General features: G+C 34.7%; 2 protein-coding genes across 6 annotated transcripts; one reads left to right on the top strand and one right to left on the bottom strand.

Annotated features, from left to right (window-relative positions):
- Nucleotides 1–250: 250 nt before the first annotated feature.
- LOC108320181 (probable aspartyl protease At4g16563) lies at nt 251–1840 on the bottom strand. The gene has a single exon (XM_017551528.2). It carries the CDS (start codon nt 1737–1739, stop codon nt 375–377), a length of 1365 nt encoding a protein of 454 aa, XP_017407017.1. The 5' UTR covers nt 1740–1840; the 3' UTR covers nt 251–374.
- LOC108320187 (protein TRANSPARENT TESTA 9-like) lies at nt 1645–17630 on the top strand. 5 transcript variants are annotated; one of them, XM_017551539.2, is made up of 22 exons: nt 1645–1753; nt 3278–3649; nt 3854–3905; nt 3985–4061; nt 4145–4278; nt 4480–4576; nt 4818–4875; nt 5183–5291; nt 5386–5506; nt 5608–5800; nt 6738–7072; nt 7737–7825; nt 7909–7973; nt 8675–8734; nt 8927–9067; nt 11527–11632; nt 11957–12031; nt 12109–12158; nt 15343–15499; nt 15582–15748; nt 16197–16497; nt 17170–17630. In XM_017551539.2, exons 2-21 carry the CDS (start codon nt 3597–3599, stop codon nt 16464–16466), a joined length of 2409 nt encoding a protein of 802 aa, XP_017407028.1. In that variant the 5' UTR covers nt 1645–1753; nt 3278–3596; the 3' UTR covers nt 16467–16497; nt 17170–17630. The 5 variants fall into 5 exon arrangements, with proteins under 5 accessions (XP_017407028.1, XP_017407027.1, XP_017407029.1 ...); XM_017551538.2 differs by having other exon boundaries at nt 16197–16467; nt 17170–17629; XM_017551540.2 differs by lacking the exon at nt 17170–17630 and having other exon boundaries at nt 5611–5800; nt 16197–16506.
- Nucleotides 17631–18233: the final 603 nt, after the last annotated feature.

Here is an 18233-nt window from a genome sequence, read left to right as displayed (position 1 = left end):
AATAGTCTATTATAAAAATAACATTAAAAACAAGTGTATTCACTTCCCATAATATATACATAAATAATGAATCATCGTAATAAAAATAATATTAATAATAGTATCGTAGATATACTTATTATTATAATAATAGTAATTATTAAGAATACTCATTATCATTGGTTTATTCAGTTGTTTACTAGAATCTCCTTCAACATCTAAAATTATAGAAATTCTTTTATACATTAGCATTGATACTCTTTACCAACAGTTAAAATAGATTCACTTATTAATCTTCAGAAATTGAATAACAATAGATCAAGAAAAGTAGCACCATGCAAGCTACTACAGCTCTGCAACTAATTTGAACGCTGTCAAATCCTAACTAACCTAACTTAAACGCGCGTTTTGCAACTCTGACTCCGAAACCCGAACCTCTCGTTTCTCAAGTCATACTCAACGTAGAAATTCTGCTGCTGATAGTTCCCCAATATCACAGAGGGCCCACCCGACACGTCATCATCAGACACAATAGTCAAACACGCCACGTCGGATTTCCCGACCAACGAAAAATAATTCGTCAGAGGCTGACTCATCTTCGCGCCGCCCCTGAACTCAAACCGGAGCTCCGGAAACGACGCCGTTCCAGACACCACAAAGCACGGACTCAGCCCGGATTGTTTCTCCACCTCCCTCGCGCGCGTGTAGTTCACCTGCTTCGCAAACTCTTGTGCCACCAAATCAAAAATCGGCCTTTCCATGAACGTGAAGGTGGACCCCGAGTCCACGATAGTCCCACCGTTACCGTCAACGTCAGGCTCTAGGAGCCTCTTCGGAACCCGCACGCGCTTCTCCCCAACGACGATTCTCCTGAGAGTAAGGTAATAGTAAGCACCGAACGCGGGGTTTTTGCTCGACGGGTTTTTCCGGAAAGGCGTGTAGCTGACGCCGTTTGTTCTTTTCCTGTCGGAGGAGGAAGTGTGCAAGACGAGGTCGCTGGATTCCGGCGATTCGTCGAACTGGTGTGAGAGTAAGCAGTAAGAGAATCCAGTGAGGTTCATCTGCGACGGAAGGGACTCCGGACCGCGGCCGAAGCCCGCGATTCCGGCTGGCTGGTAGACGGAGACGATGGAGCAGCCGACGAGAAAATCGGGGAGGATCTTCCCGGGAAAGTTGAGATTTTCCGAGAGGAGAAAGCCCGCGGTTGAGCCCAGCCCGTATTGGACAGTGTAAGCAGGGCATGTGAGTGAACAGTTGGCGGTTGCAGTGTTTTGTTTGCAACAGCGCGATTCAACGTTGGCACCGAAGAGCCACGTGCATTTGGGGTTGGTGCAGCCCACTAACTTGGAGGAAGTAGAGTTCTTGGGGATGAAAGATTTGGGTGCATTGTGGAAGGAGTTGCAATTTGAGCAGAGGTAGTGGGAGGAGCACGGGAGCCAGACGAGGGTGCTTCCGGTGTCGAGAATAAAGGAGAAGGTTTGTGGCGGAGTTCCGAAATTGAGGTCGATGGAGTATCCTCCGTATCTTTTGGGGTGGATTTGGGTTTTGAGTGGGTTGGGTTGGTGATTTTTGAGGTGGTGGGCTCTTGTGATGGAAGTTGAAACCGCGAGTTTAAGGGTGTGGAATGGCTGCGAAGAAGGGTGGTTGGTGAATACGTGGGAGAGAGGGAGGGTGATGGTGTTGGGTGTGGATGATGAAGTGAAGATGAAGACAGAGAGAAAACAGAGTATAGAGAAAACAAGAGAAGGAGGAGGAGGCATTTTAGCATGCGAAGGTTAGATAAATTTCACAGGTTTCAGTTTTGCCGTTTTGGTAGTTTATGCATAATGTATGTATATATATATATATACAATAATGGAAGAGTGCGATGCTCGAGAGAATCGTGCTCCATTCATGGGTTGTTGTATATATATATATATATATATATATATATATATATATATATATATATATATATATATATATATATATATATATATATATATATATATATATATATATATATATATATATATATATATATATATATATATATATATATATATATATTCACAATGAGAAGCAGAGAATCTGAATTTCATGAAACTTGAAACCAAAGAAAACGGTGGTTCTAACGTGGAAGTAGTAACACTTGTAAAGAGAGAATGTTAATTACTAGTAGAAATGGTGGAATTTCTATGTATTATCATTCTTAGGTGAAAGAAGTATTACTGCTACACAAAAACCCCTTTCTTCTGTTTCAATTATATCAAATTTACGTGTGAACGTGAACGGCGTGTGTTTACCTGTTGCGGCTTGTTTAACTTTAATCCATGTTTAATTAGAATTTAGATGCAAACTTTATTTTGAATTAATAATTTCTTTTCCTCTTAAAGTATTATGTTCTATCTTATGGAGCCATGTCTTAGGACTAATCTGTTGTATCTGCTGACAAGTCTGTTATGTTTGCGACACCAAGAGTAACTTATGATGTTTGGTAGATTTTACTTTGGTGTCGTTTATTTGCAGAATTTGAGGACCCAACACGAACCAAATGACAATGAGAATTTATTTATTTCTTGGATTAGAGCCACTTAAAAGCAGGTTTAAAAAAGAAGCAACCGTTGCATTGCTAGTGCTTACTTTTTCATTCACTATTATTCATTTGAAAAGGCATTGTTTATTACTATAAAAAAGAGGCAAACTTTAATACAACAAACACGACAAAAGATATAAACAACTTGATATAAAAAGACATTCTTTATTAGGATAAAAAAAAAGGACAAACTTTAATACAACAAGCACGAAGAAAGATATGCACAGAAACTTACTAGATTGACTAGATCATCTAAATGATGTGCTAGACATATGGTTAAGGTTGGGTATATATGAGATATAGTAAACGGGGAAACTTCTAAGATTCGAAATAGGAACAGCAAAAAGTATGACATTTGTGGCTATAAGAGTATAATTATTACAAATATCTTTTATGTTTTTGATGATGAGTATAGGTATTATGATATTCAAGCTATTAACGCATTTGATTTTTTTTTTTTTAAAAAAAATCAAACTAGAATTATTAATAAAAAGCATTAATATTGAAGAATAGTTTAAAATTTAATTTAATATATTTTTATTTTTATTTAAACTTTTAAACTTAATTAAATTTAAAAAAAGTAAGTTTTCAAACCAGGTAGATAATGACTAATAAATGAAGAAGAGGATGAATGTATTAATGTATTAAAAGAAAATACATATATAGAATATAAGATATTAAAGAGACGAGGAGCATATAACTTAATTTAATTTAATTTTTCAGAGTGTGGAAGTACAGAAGAAGTGAGAATGTTCCTTGCAATACTGCATGGCCATTTTCCGCGTTGCAAAAGCATAACCGAAAGCTTTGTTTGGTTATGTGAAGACTGACTTGAATTTCATACATTGAAAGGTAGTTAGTTGGGTGGGACTGCAACTCGCTACCAAACAGGCAACAAAATCACTGTCAATAGCAATTCGCATTGCACCATTTGTTTTCGCTCTACAATGCGATATACTATCACAGCTTCATCCAAACGCTCTTCAACCTTCACGTTGCACAGCCACACCTCATCACTCTCATTCATTCCATCTCCGTCGCCATGTTGCGCTCTCTCTGGCGATCCACCGATCGCTTCTCCGTTCAAAACTTCCAGTAAGTGATTGATCGAATTCGCCTAGAGATTTCGTTGCTATTTTCATCGTTTACTTCATTGTTCGTAAACTTCGGTGACAAATTGAATGTCTACGATGCATTTTAAGGTTTTTATTGTTTTCAGAGTGCGGACTTGTTTCTTATGAATAATCTTGTGAATTGTTTTCGGTGCTCGTGGATTTTTACTTGTTGATGTGGTTACAGACATGTAATAAACGAACTGCGGATGATCAACGTTGTGGACAAAAGTAACAGGGTAACAAGCGTCAATTTCTGTGAGCGTTTTCTTTTGCATGAGAAAACTGTAATGTATTTATTTGTGCCTTTTATTGCAGGAGCTTGTGATGGATTTATTGCAGTCCGTTGTGGAGATTGTGATGTATGGTGATAGACAAGATCCGCAAATTTTTGAGTATGGATCTGTTTCGTTCTTATGTCGTTCTTGTTTTCTGGACAAGGTTTTTATAATTGTGACGGATTGAAAATGTTCTTTAGATGTTTCATGGAGCGCCAAGTGCTGGAGGACTTTGTTCACATTCTTAAGATCAGTGAAGATTCGAAAATTCAGGCACCACTGCTTCAGTATCTTAGCATAATGATTCAAAACATGGACAGTGAACATTCAATTTGTAAGATGGTTATTTTAGTATTTTGATGTCAGGTTAAGTTCATTGACTCCTGAGTTTTACTTGTTTATGCATAATTAGTTGATATCTGCATGATGCATTCACTTTACAAATCACAGTGTTCCTCTTCAGTCCTTGGCTCTTTGGCTTAGTACTGTCACTGGTATTTAGTATAAATTGGTGTCTCTTATTTGCATGGTGCAGACTATTGCTTCAGTAATGGTTATATTAACAACATTATTTCACATCCCTTCAAATTTGATGGACAAGACCTAGCTCCATACTATGTTTCTTTCCTAAGGTATAGTCCTTTCCTCCTCTCCTTTGCATCTCACTTTTTCACTTCAAAATATATTGCAAGTTTTCCCTGCTTGTTTGAAGACATGCAGTTATGTGTTCTACATTTTTTCCTTTCTTTATTTTAAATAGTATTGGGAAGGGGGTCAATTTTTTAATTTCTGATATTTGTTTCACGTAATTTTCTTTGTTGTGTTACAGTAATTTATAGAATAAATTAACGTTTTGTTTGTTTCTTCATTCAGGGCCATTAGCAGCAAAATAAATAGGGACACACTTTGCCTTCTTGTGGATATTCAGGGGGTAAGTGAAAAACATACAAGTGCCACAGTTAGCTGCTATCTGTTAAACTAAGATCATTGCCTCCCCACTTCTCATCAACAAATGTAATGCAATGCTATTGAAGTTGAGAAAACATATTGGATGAAGTTACATACTTGACTCTAGCAGGAATTAGTGTTTTGAGAAAACTTTTACCCCTTGTGAATGCACTATGAAGGGAGAACAATCATCTTCAGTTAATTTCTACTGTATATCGGAGATTGATTTTTTGTCCAGCAAAATTCAGCAAAAGTATTTTAAAATTCTTTGTTAAAATGTTTGACTGCAGGATGCTGTAGTCTCCTTTCCCTTGTATACTGGAGCTCTAAGATTTGCTCAACATGAAGAAAAGATGATTCAGACAGCTATACGTGCAATTGTTCTGAACATCTACAACGGTATACTTCTCTATTTGAATAGCTAACAGGTTATAAGCACGCCTTAGTGTAATATATTTCTGAATTTTGCATCATTTTTATCTTTTTTCTACAGTGAGTGATGACAAGGTGTATCAATTTATATCAACTCCACCAGTTTCAGAATATTTCTCTGACCTGATTTGTAGATTAAAAGATCTATGCTTTCGGTTAGATGCTTTTGTCAATGATAAAGAGTATGTTAACTTGACTATTTTTTTTCATCAAATAGTTGTTGGTACTTTATAGGCACTGAAGAAGAGTTTTATCTTATAGAGCTAACTGCCTTATACTGAAGCAGGAAAATGGACACTCAGAAAAGAAGAAATGGGATTATTCTTGAATCTGAAAAAATTGCAGATGAACTGTACTACTTCAAAGACATTCTTAGAGTTGGCAAGCCTCGTTTGACTATACTGGTTATGGAAAATCTTTTGAATGGACTTGTGTTTCCTCTACTATGTTCATTTATGGCTTCAAAGAATAAAAATGTGAGATGAGAAAATTTCCTGCAAACTAGTCTACCTTTTAGTTCTAGTTTCTCTCTGCATTTGTGCCATCCATATGTTAAGTTAGGGTTCAGGTATGTTATGATAGGGTGGTTCTCTCCAATTTGTGAATGCTTGGGAATTTGACTCCTCTGAAGTGAGGTGTATAAAGTGAGAAAGTAAGAGTGTATCTGTTAATATAAGGAGAAGAGAAATTATTTAAGATAGTTAGAATATTACTTAGTTAGTAACTCAAGGTGCTAGTTAGATATAAACAATGGGAAGGAGGAAAGGAGAGAAAAAGGATGTTAATTTTGTAGATTAAGCATTAACTCTTGGTGAAGGGGGAAACCATTGGAGGAGAGAGTGCTCTCCTATTTCTTGTTCTTTTCATTCCATTCAATCAAATTCTTTCTTTCCTTTCTCTTTTAAATTCTTGGTTCCAAGCAGTATCCATGCTTGATTTTAAATGAGTTAAGCATACTAGAACTTGAATTATAATCATGGTGAACACATCCTTACTTTCTGACTTTATTCCCCTTCTTTCTTTAGAGGACTTAAATCCAATATTTAATCTATATTATGGTAAAATGGAAATTTTGTCTTCTACGCAATTGAATAAGAGGAGAAAATCATCATTTAAACTAACCACAAAGTCCTCCTTCATACTTCTCAGTAGTTCATTCATTTTTTAGATTTGATTATCGAAGAGATTTGTCACACCATCATATTTAAATAATTTTCTCTCCCATGTGCTTGTATTTTCTATGCTTCTTAAAGTGTGCCAATTGAAAGGTTCAACACAGATTTGTTATGAAAGGAAAGAAATATGAAGAGAAGTCTGGGTGGAAACTCCAGTAATTTAGGCTTGTCATACTTGCATTTTATTCTAATTTTTTTTTTCACATGGTTACTCATTAAAATTATATCTTTGCCCCAGGGATCTGACTTATCTGCTATCACTTCGCTATATATCATATCCCGCCTTCTCCAGGTTGTTGGTGGAAGAAGCACGATTAACAATGTGGCTTTTGTTCTTCTGTATCATATATTGAACTTCAACGTGAAAAGTCTGAGTGAAGGGAATACTTCTGATTTCCATTATGATATTGTAACCTTTTCAAAGTGCTTGAATGAAGTGGAAAATGTTATATCTAGTGCTTCCGAGTCAAATGGATCTCAGAGTATCAACGGCACCTATTTAGGTGCTCATTGGGAAGGTTTCATGTCTAGTATCAATATTTATAATCCAAATGGTGAAATTTGTTCCCAAAGGTAGGTGATTTGTTGGTTGTGATTGTTTTGATGTGTAAATTTCATTGTAGACTTTGATAGTGTTGAGAGATTTTCCCTTTACTTTGTCTCATACTTTTTTGTTTCCGAGCATGTCTACCAGTAGGAAGACCTGCGGGGGGAATCAGAGGACAAGCCTTACTAGTATATGCATATTGATTTCTGATAAATGAATTTTCCAGATTAGAAATAATAGGAAATGTGTTGGTGGTTGATGTCATGTTTTGTCCTCGTTGGATATTATTGGTTTCTATTGATTTGTTGAAGATTTGCATAAGGTGATCATCATCTTCATCATAATATATTATTATTTACCTGAGCCTTGGAATGTATTGTGTTTTTCCTTTATTTCTTGTTAGTTTAATGATTTTGTTTGAGCTTTGATACAATAGTGATGCATGAGAAGGTTAGATCCAAAAATTGTTGAAGATTGTATTTTCATTTTACAATTCGACTTTAATTTTCTCTTTTTCTTGTGATGCAATTAATGCTTCTATATATTCATCAAGAACCTGTTCTTCAGCATGGGTATGCAGCTCCTGACATCAGGAGGAAGCATTTACTGAGACAGATCATTAATGTATTTAGGAGTGGTCATGTTCCAGTGTATTTAAGTATACATATAATGAAATTGCTACTTTTGCAGGAGTGGAATATTTGCTTTTCTTTTCTGTAAGGATCAAAGCCTATTGTTAGCTTCAATATTTCTCTTGCTTATCCTGATTGAGAGTAAAGGTAGTGTAATTTTGTTCATTTATGTAGTCTTACAGTTATTTATTATAAACACTGAGTTATTTGTTTATTTCAATTTCATGCAGGTTTTGTAGATCTTGATTGTGACTTGTCACTGATGAGTAAGCTATCTGAGATGGGGGATGAGATGGTAAGTATTGATGGACATATTCGTTTAAATTGAAGAGGATCATCAATTTTCAGAATGTCATAGTGTGGCACATCTATTACTGACACTGTAAACTGTTAAGGATCATTTATTCTAAAAACAGTATATTTTGCTCAAACAATTTCAGAGCTTTTTATCCGTGCTAAAATACAACACCAACTAGGTTGGATTGACTACATTGGCCAAATGATTCCATAATGTTCTATAGTGAGTCCATCATGCCTTTAGACAAACCATTGTCCTTTAAATCTTTTTTAATGGTTTTGCCCGGTGTTTTGGTCTTCCTCTATCTCTTGCACTATGGCTACCCTCCAGTCATATATAATCATCATCTAGCCTCCATAATCACAAATTGATGCTTGTTGTTAACATGCTTTTTGCTCTATTTATTTTTGCTTTTAAAACCGATTATAGGACTACATGCATTTATAATTAGAAAATTACAAAGAAAAATTATTTCTTTGTAAAAATATTTTAAATTTTGGAATCTGCGGCATTTGATGTGACTAAAACCTATCTTGTTAGGAGTGGATCTCAATTAAATCTAGATTGGATTTTAAAAAATCTAATACATGATCCATTATACGTTTATATCTTGTTTGTCAATAGCTGATACCAGTTTGTTTCAGATCCATTATACGTTTTATATTTTATATTTTATTCTTTGTTTGTACATTTTTCAGACTCATGGCACAACATCTAAGACTGTGGATGGAAGTATCTTCGTTAAGTTTATACCTGAGGTATATCTAACATTATTATTTTATGTGTTAGATCAAACATTAAATTTATGCCTTAGGTATATCTAACATTACTTTTTAGGTGTTAGATCAAATTGTCCTTTTTATTTACTACTGTTTATGTTGGTTCAGTAGAATTGGGTTCTGTACAACATGCAGAATAACAAAATTACCATCTCCTTTTAAATTTAACAGATTTTAAAAGCACTGCTGAACGTTTTAGCCTTCCAGCAACCCCTCTCAACAATGATGCTATGGCATGCGGGATGGTGCCTGCAAAAGCTACTGGTCTTCCATAAAATGGAGCTTGACAGTGATAATCTTCTCCTATTCACTGTAAGTGCTCAACAACTTAATCTAATTTCTTAACATTTGCAACTGGATGTCTCCTTGCGTGGAGAAATACTCATATTTTACTATTACAAGTTTGGTTAGATAAAGTAAATTTAAAGATGTATCAATTTTGGAAACTTCCATAGCTTTTGATTATTTTTCTTTCTGGTGTTTCGGTTCAGTAATAATTCTACCATCAGTTGTCAAGTCTAGAAGATTATCTAGGTACTAATTTAGGTACAATATTTTAGTCATTATGCAGAAGAAGCGTATCATTAATCTCACGATTAGTTATGAAATTATGAAAGCTGCCAGACCAAAAACTGTTTCTCCTAATGTTCTAGGACTATAGGTTCTACCTAGAATTTTGTCTTTAAATCTAAAGATGATCGATTATGCATGTTATTGTCATCATGTCACGTTGTGTGGGTTAAAACAATGGTCATATCATTGCCCAGAAACATATTTAGCGATGGTTTTTTTATCATGTATGATAGATGACAAATGTCACAAAATATATAGCTATTTGATAACAGAAAGACGCCAACTTACGTACGTAAATATTCGTTCAAGCTAGAATTTTGATTATAAATTCCGGAAAAGTTATTAATGTTATTCTTATGAATCAACTATTGGTACAAATATACTTGTCAAATGTAGGTGTGAATTGTTTTATATTACAAATCTTGTTCATCAACCACACGAAAAAGTCCTTTGGGTTTGAAATGTCAGCAATGCACATACACACCTCATATCTTGTGCCGAAAACGAACTTCTAGTAGGAGAATGCGTTGTAGAGATATGGACTTTAATGCATACAGAAAACATTTCAGCTGAGAAAAAAATCCTATTACAAGAGACGAGAGGGTTGAATAATTACCATTAGATATTAATATATCAGTAAGGATCGATTGGCATAAAGGTTTTAAATTACATACTAACAATTCTCGAAGCAATTTAAATATGCAAAGACTAAGGAAGAATTCTATCTTGAAATATTGGAGAAAAGTTCTTAAGCATGAATCAACTGTCCTAAAACATTTGTAATGTCATGCATGAAACACATTGTTAAATTGAAACACATGAAAGATTTTATGAAAGGTCATGCAAAAGTTCTTCAGGTTTGTAATGTGGGTAACACACAAATACACCTGTCTTATGCCAAATTTCAACTTTTCTTAACGGGGTATGAAAGAAGCAGAATTTAAACCATTAGTCAGAGAAGCTTTAATGACATGTTAAGATGAACAAGAAACAAGACACATGATGAAACCAAAATTTGAACTAAACAATAGAGGGTTAATTGTTATGTTATATCTTTTTCTTTTGTTATCAGCAATACCAAATATAATTAATAAAGGCAATTGGGTTGCTTCAACCCATTTAAAAAAAGGAGAACAAAAGCTAAAAGAAGAAAAACTTATGATCTTCTCCCATAATCTCTCCATATAGATGTAGATTTTAACATTTATGATTCTGCCAAAAAGAAAAATGAAAGACAAAACATGAAGATGTCTCCTTTCCTGTGTGCATATTGACCACTGGATCAATATTGTTCTCTTGTCCAAATGCACAGTTTGATTTCTAAACTTAGTTTCCGCATTCAAGTACATATCCTGACACATTGAATTGTTATGTTATGTTACACTCAAGCATGGCATACTAATGAGTATGTTGCTGATTGTATTGTATTGTTTTCTTGATCATATATGCTTTTGGTTCTCCCTCCAAACTTCCAAAATTTGATTTCCAATTTCCAGTTTGAAATTTCTGCATAACGCCTCTTGCAAAATTGTAAACAACATCCACACAGCATAAACTTTTTGAATTTTGATTCCCTAGTTCTGACCCCATCGATTCTGTACCAGCATTCCCCAATGAAAACCTGAACTTAGGCAACTGCCATTGTATAAGATCTTCCCTTTTTCTTTTCTTTTTTTCATCTCCATTCATTTGCACGTTCTTCTGCATAACCTCTTCTCTCTCTTTTATTTAGCTTGTTCTTCTCTGATGTAGTTTAAATGCCTCTTAGTTACGTATGCAATAAACATAGATAAATGTATTCACGAACTATGCTTGACATGTTAACTTATTATTTTGGGTATACATGCAGTCAATTTATTACATCTTTAATTTTGGATAAGGTATACATGTTATGGGATTTAACATTGATTTATCCATGTTATTATAAGTTCATGAGTACTGTCAGAATATGTGGAAATATTATATATTTCTTTTATTATTTGAAATCCCTAAAATTAGGTGATTGGGATTTTTATTTCAGGAGATTTATTTCTTTAATTAGGATATTTATTCCTTCTTAAATACCTATGTATTATTCCTCAAATAATCAAGGAAAATTATTCCACAATTATATCTCGTTTTGTAACAAGTACCATTACAAAAATTTCGTTTATGTTCAAAATTTCTAAAGTTTTATAGTTTCTAGTTTCCATCGGCAGACTTCATATGATCAGTCACGTGTAAAGTTTATGAAAGAACTTGAAGGAGTTTGGTTAGATCATATTCCAGATACACTAATTGCAGAATTGGAAAGCTGTAAAAGAGGTATTTATTAATTTGTTCACATAGAGATTGAGCCTACTATCTTCTTGAGTAACTTGGTATTTGAACAGTTAAAACAAGTCTAATAGATGCTTAAAATAGACCAACATGGTGCATACATATTTTTGTAATTGAATGGAAAAAAAGGAAGGTCATTGAAATTTTGGTTTTTGATAGATTCCGATGGCGATGTTTGATTCAGGTAGAACAGTCCATCTGATGGGATTAAGATTGTACTACTAATATAAATTACCTTATACTAATATGAAATTAGCTTACAATGGTCTATACTTTTTTTCTAATGCGCATCCCTGTTATTGCATGCAGTTCTTGAACAACCTACTCAATACAAAGATCCATTATTCATGTTGGAGCTTGTTCTTCACCAACAACCGACCAATGGTATTGTCATTACTTAATGTTGGGCAGAACCAAGTACTATTTATATTTATGATTTCATAAAAAAATGTTTGTGACAGGTCAAAGAGCTTCATATTTTTCATGGCACAGGATGGTTGATGTAGTGAAGGTGCTGTCATATTTTTTTCCAATTGTGATTCGTATTAGTTTGATTACTTTGTTCTTTTTGAATATAAATTACAAGGATAAGAAGTTTAAGTCAGATTTCACTGTTTCATACGGCATTTGATACATTTACAAGTACATGTTGTAGTTGATTAGCTAAGACGATTAAACTCTAAACTTGGGTTGTAGAAAAAAGCTTGAAATTTCTTAAGTATGTGTATGGATATGAAATGTAAGTTCAACAAGACATGAATTAGGTCTGATTTAGAGGTGAAAATTGGTGATCAAACACAAGTTACATATAGTTTATGCATCTTTGGATCTATATTACAACATCACAAGGATCTTATTAAACAATAGGAAAGAGAAAGATATTGAGTTGAAACTCTGGGTTTTTTAGACAACAACATTGCTCTATTTATATCGAGAAAATGATACCGATATAATAAATAGAGGATATTTGATTCTAATAATAGTGATATGATACAAGAAAAAAAATCAAAAAGTTCCTAATAATACATAAATGATTTGCGCCTTATTTCTATAATTATTACACTTCTCCTCAAGCTTGACCAAATAAGTTGTATGTGCTTAACTTTTGCAAATATGATTGATCCTTGGTCCTCTTAGAAACTTAGTGCATACGCCAGTTGATTTTTCTTTGGACTTGACAAATCTAGTAATGTCTCTACACTCCAACTTTTGTCCTATGAAATGACAATCTACCTGAATATATTTGGTTCTCTCATTATGAGAGAAATGATTAGAGACAATGTGTAATGCTGCCTAGTTGTCACATATAAAGTACATTTGAGAATTTCTTCAAATTTAAGCTTTATGAGGGGTTGCTTTAGCAATATGAGCTCAAAAGTAGTGACTAATGTTGTTGCTTGTTTTCTACTCCCACACTTGAACTTGACATAACATTTTGTTTCTTAATTTTTTTATATGAAGTTACCTCCAACAAGAATACACTGTCCCGAAATGGAGATGAAGCTTGTTTATTAAGACTACCAGGAAAAGACAGAAAATGTTCTGTAACTAACATGATTAACAATTCAAACTAGAGAAATGTTTTGAACTTCACCATCTTCTTCAATTTTGTCAACCCAAGATGTCCTAATTGTGCATGAATTATCATTCGAAAGACTGCAAATGCACATACCGATGATGAAGAAAAGAGATAGTAAAGGCATGTGACTGACATGCAACACCAAACTATTCTACCTGATATCATACGGTTGGGTCAATCGAGTCTTTTTTTTTTTCTTTTATAGATAGGCAAAGATATATCAAAAGTAGAGCACTTGGGTGTTCTAACCCTTATCCAAAAAATATTTACATAGTTCCCCTCTCCTAGATATACTTATGGTTTCTCATGAGATCTTTATATTACAGACCAAAACAAACCTACTCAAATTCATTTTTGTACTTTCAGCACTTTTTCTTTTTCAAAGACCTATAATCCTGGAACCTCCTTACTCTCCAATTTGTCAAATAATTATGCAGACCATGCTCACATTTATTATCAATATATGTGTTGGAGATTTGCGACAGGCCTTTTGTTATGAGCCAAACTGGGTGTGCATAGCAGTCCCTGATGTTGAAAGAATTGCTTCACTCGTAGCTATACTAATAGAGCGATGCTGCTTCTCAAAAACCACATTAAGTATACCTCTTTCCTTGCACACACGTCATTACAGCCCAAAGCATGTTACGAAAGCAGCTTCTCTGCACCAACTGGTATTTAGGCATCTTCTCTGCATCAATGCAGCCCCATTGCATCTTTCCATGTTCTTACTTTACATCAAGCCTTGGCACTGGCTAGTCATGGGCACACTGGAGCAAAAAGACAATGTGTATATGTTACAAATCTGCATGGAAAACAGACTACGTCAGGCAATTTACAATAATGGATGGGAGGGGTTAGGTGATTCTAATGCTCGAAGATTTTTTTTGTCAACCATAGGCAAAATTGATAAAGGCAAATTGTCTATAGCAAATAAAAAGAAAAGAGAACGATTACTGGATATATGATTAGTTGCACCGAAGTCAATGACCAACAGAAAGAGATTGAGATGGACAAACAAATGAATTACCAGTGTGTCACCAAGGCACTCTTATTATTATATCACGAGTCTCACACCATTTGATAATATTTTCATATGTTGCCGGAGTCATAGGAGCTAGATCAATTGGAAGTGTAGGAGTAGTAGTGAGTCAATCGTAGATGCCTGGAAAATATTGGGTGGATGAATAAATGTTTCACAATTGAAATAAAAGAGGTTCCGACCAAAATTAGGAAAATTTAAGTGGACATGTATTACAAAAATGCTTTATGGTAAAGAATATTTGGTATGACGGTGCGAACAGGAGTGAAAAACAAATTGCAGAGATGAGATTGTTGTGTGGGTAAAGGGAAATATAAGACAGGGTTACAAGTGTAAAAAGTGTGTTAAACATAAGATAGTTTGAGTAGAAGGGATAGAAGACCGGATGATACTATAGAGGAAACTAGTAAAAGGAACGGAGTGATTAGTTTACTCGCATCCCCTGAGGTCAGTACGTACCCTACCTACATCCCTACTTTTTGAGAAATTACCCAATATCACTTACATTATGTAGTATGTACTCTCCTTATTGCTGTACCTTCTGATTTTTGAGCAATTACACATAATAAAGGAGGTAAGTGTACCTTTCCAAATAAAAAAGTTTATAAGGCATAATAAATGCAAAGTGAGGCATATATTGCCTGTGCTTCTTCTGTCAAATGGAATTCAATATGACTACGTTGTAAAACTGGAGCATCTTTTACGTAGTGTTTGGTTGGAGGAAAATATAGGAGAGGGGAGGTATTTGTTGAATCTGTTTTGTTTAATGAACCAGAGAGTCCAATAGTGAAGGCTGTGAATTGTTTAATGAAATATTTCATCGCACCCTTGTGGCATTGAAGTTGACTTGATAAACTTTGTATCACTTTTCTTTTACTATGCATGAAGTTCTGCCGAACCTTAATATAATCTCTGGTATTTGGCTCTGGATTCTCTTTTTTCTCTTGTTTTTATCAAATTTATCTTAAATGCGTACGTTTCCTGCATTTTTGGCGGGGATTTAATCAGCTCATGAATTTCCTTGTTTGACCAAAACATTACATTGTTCCATACTTCTAATACCAGTTGTTTATTCAGGCTTTTGTTCTCCACATCCAGTTGAGGACATTTATTTTCAAAGGAGCATTGCCAGAGAAGCCATTGTTGAACATGATTTCCAGTTCCACCAATGATTCTGGAGTAATTCGTTCTTCAAATATTTCATCTGCTAGCTTTGGGTCCAATGTTTCGTTGGGTAGGCACCTGTCTATATACTTGGTTCTGCCTCCGGCATTTCTTTTTCTTCTGTAAATTCTAACCATATGTAACTGTTGCAGAGTACGGACTACCTTGTGGAATTTCATTTTCGAATTCTGAAATTAGGGATATATATGTGATTCCAGTAGCAAGTGGAATAGTTGGAAAATTGCTTCTAGCAGAGAAGCACCCATTCCGCAGTCGACATGGTGTTGTGATTGCAATTGCTCCGTTGGCAGGGCTATGTGTATGTGTACATTTCTGTGGCCTTCTGAGCTTTTATAGTCTTTGATGATGTTAGTCTAATTACATAAGTAGAATAATAATCATGTGAATATGTGAATATACTTTCTGTTGTCTCGTTTTTTAAATTGGTCTTCAAAGCTACCTCTTTTTTCTCAGAGATATACAGGTAGAGTGCTGTCAAGCATTACGGTTTCTGCTGACATTTTAGAGTTTTTTTCCTCTCTTTTTTGTTTTGTTTGAGAGTGCACGCATGGCCTTATATAGTTTTATCGTAAGCACTCCAATTTTTCCATGTCAGGTTTTCATTTTTAAAATTCAAAAGACAATAACAGAGAAATCCATAAATTTTTAGCTTTTAGGGGGGCAAGGGTTTGATAATCTTTTATCAACTCATCATGTTTTCATTTCTTCGTTGTGTTTCACTGACCCCTTTCACCTGGTTGATGCAGCCTAAGATAGATGAGCAGCACTCCTCATGGTTGCATCTTCGAATCAGAGAGTTTGACCCACAGTTTTATTCAATCAAAGGTAGAGGAAACCAACTGAGCATGCCTGATCATTATTGGGCAGATGGGAGATGGACCCTTGGTTTCCCAAATGCAAGAGCTTGTGAGGAAGCTCAATTAGCGATTCTGAATGAAATGGGCAAACAGAGATCAGCCGTGGAGTATATGCTTGCTCCATTACTTGAGGATGATTTTGGATTAGCTCAAAACTGAGGTAGTTAAGTTGTTAGAATCAGTTTTCATGGTTAGTTTATATACTTCCCCTCTTTTAATTCTAACGTGTTTGGAAGAGATAATTTAAGAAAGTAATAATTTATTTATTTTTGAGATAAAATAAGTTGTTTGGAATCAGAAATTAAAAGAAAAAATAAATTTTAAATTTTTAATAAAGTATTTATTTTAAATAACTAAAACAATGAAATTTGAAATTCACTCAAAAATAAAAAAAATAAAATTCAATTAGTCACCCCTTCTTTATATACACATTATGCACACACATTTTAAAAAAAATTGTTATATATTTAAATTGAATTTTAAAATACATATTTTCAAAATGAAATGTTATCTTAAAAGAAAAAATCAATTATTTTATCCAAATAAGAAATTTAAAATGTAAAATATTTAAATTAATGTCTAAACAAAATATTTAAAAAATACAAAGATTTTAATTATAAATAATTTAAATACTATGTATTTCAATTTTTTTAAGTCATTCAAATTTATTTTCCAAGCACACAAGGTTATATACTTTTGTATATTATTTTAAGCTACGATGTTTTATGTTATTACCCTCCACAAGCAAAATTGTGAAGTATATAAAGTATGTATTATTTCGGTAGATATTTTTGTGGGATCGAGACACTAACCTTTCTGACGTGACTTTCCTTTTTCTGACCTCTGAATCTTCTGCTCCAAGTTCTTCAAGTCCGAGCTGAGGGGGGAGATACCTGCAAAAGACACTCCGACGCTCAAGTTAGGTGTTTGTTGAAGGAGTTGTTGCTCACAAATGGATATTATGGTAATTGAATATTATGAACTCAGTATAACATGAGTAGAATGTAAACGGAATGTTTTGGAGTATGAATTGAGCCTGCCTGGTTAATGTCCCTGACCTTGTATTTATAAGTTGTCACAAGCCAAACAGACTTACCATAAATTCGGACGGTTGAAAACAGAATTCCCTTAAAATTCGGGCGGTTGCTCATAAACAGCTTTATGAATATCTTTTAACCAGATATCTTTGACTGTTTTGATCATCCACTGGACACTTGGCCCAATGAGCGCTAGCCCGATTTAATAAAACCGATTGCCCTTGTTGGCTATAATGGTGACCGAACGGTGTTGAGTGTATGACCGTTCGGTATCTACATAATTGACGAGCGTTGTTGTCAATGAGCGCTGCTACAGTAGATAGACCGATCGGTCTTGGATGCTAACCGTTCGGCCTAGATATCATACTATACATAATGCCCCCCAAGTCTGAGTTAACCGTTTGGCTTTAGCCAAGGTTAAGTATAAGACTTATATGAGCTTGGGAAGGTCGTCCTTGTTCTATTGGCCGATCGGCTTGTGATGGGAGTTCGTTTTAGAACTTTTTCCCTATGTTGACTAGCGACTTTGATAGCCTTTTGTTTACCTGCAATATGAAGTCGACTGGCTGAATACTTTTTGGACCAAATGACCGAATGTTTGTGAAGCCGAACGGTCTAGTACTTGTGAGGCTGCATGGTTGAGCACTTTTGAGGCCGAATGGTCGTGTACTTGTGAATGCGTATGAGCGAGCGATCGTCGAGGAAATGCCTTTATCGTTCGGATGATAGTCCATGAGGGACTATCTTCACCGCTTTGGTTTATATAGTCTAGGGAGGACTGTCGTTACCGCTTGGTTTATAGTCCATGGGGGACTGTCTTTGATTTATAGTTCATGGGGGACTGTGTTTGATTATAGTCCCCGGGGGACTGTCTATTGATTTATAGTCC

This window comes from Vigna angularis, chromosome 3, assembly GCF_016808095.1.
Source record: "Vigna angularis cultivar LongXiaoDou No.4 chromosome 3, ASM1680809v1, whole genome shotgun sequence".
Lineage (NCBI taxonomy): Eukaryota > Viridiplantae > Streptophyta > Magnoliopsida > Fabales > Fabaceae > Vigna > Vigna angularis.
The sequence above is the reverse complement of the archived record's forward strand: the minus strand, read 5'-3'. Positions and strand labels throughout refer to the sequence as shown.

What these genes read in the sequence shown, in the direction of transcription:
- LOC108320187 (XM_017551539.2), top strand. Translation starts at nt 3,597, where the DNA reads ATGTTGCGCTCTCTCTGGCGATCCACCGATCGCTTCTCCGTTCAAAAC. An exon ending in TGTTCTGAACATCTACAACG is followed by an intron (nt 5,292 to 5,385) that starts GTATACTTCTCT and finishes TTTTTTCTACAG; the next exon opens with TGAGTGATGACAAGGTGTAT. An exon ending in TATCCTGATTGAGAGTAAAG is followed by an intron (nt 7,826 to 7,908) that starts GTAGTGTAATTT and finishes AATTTCATGCAG; the next exon opens with GTTTTGTAGATCTTGATTGT.
- LOC108320181 (XM_017551528.2), bottom strand. Translation starts at nt 1,739, where the DNA reads ATGCCTCCTCCTCCTTCTCTTGTTTTCTCTATACTCTGTTTTCTCTCT.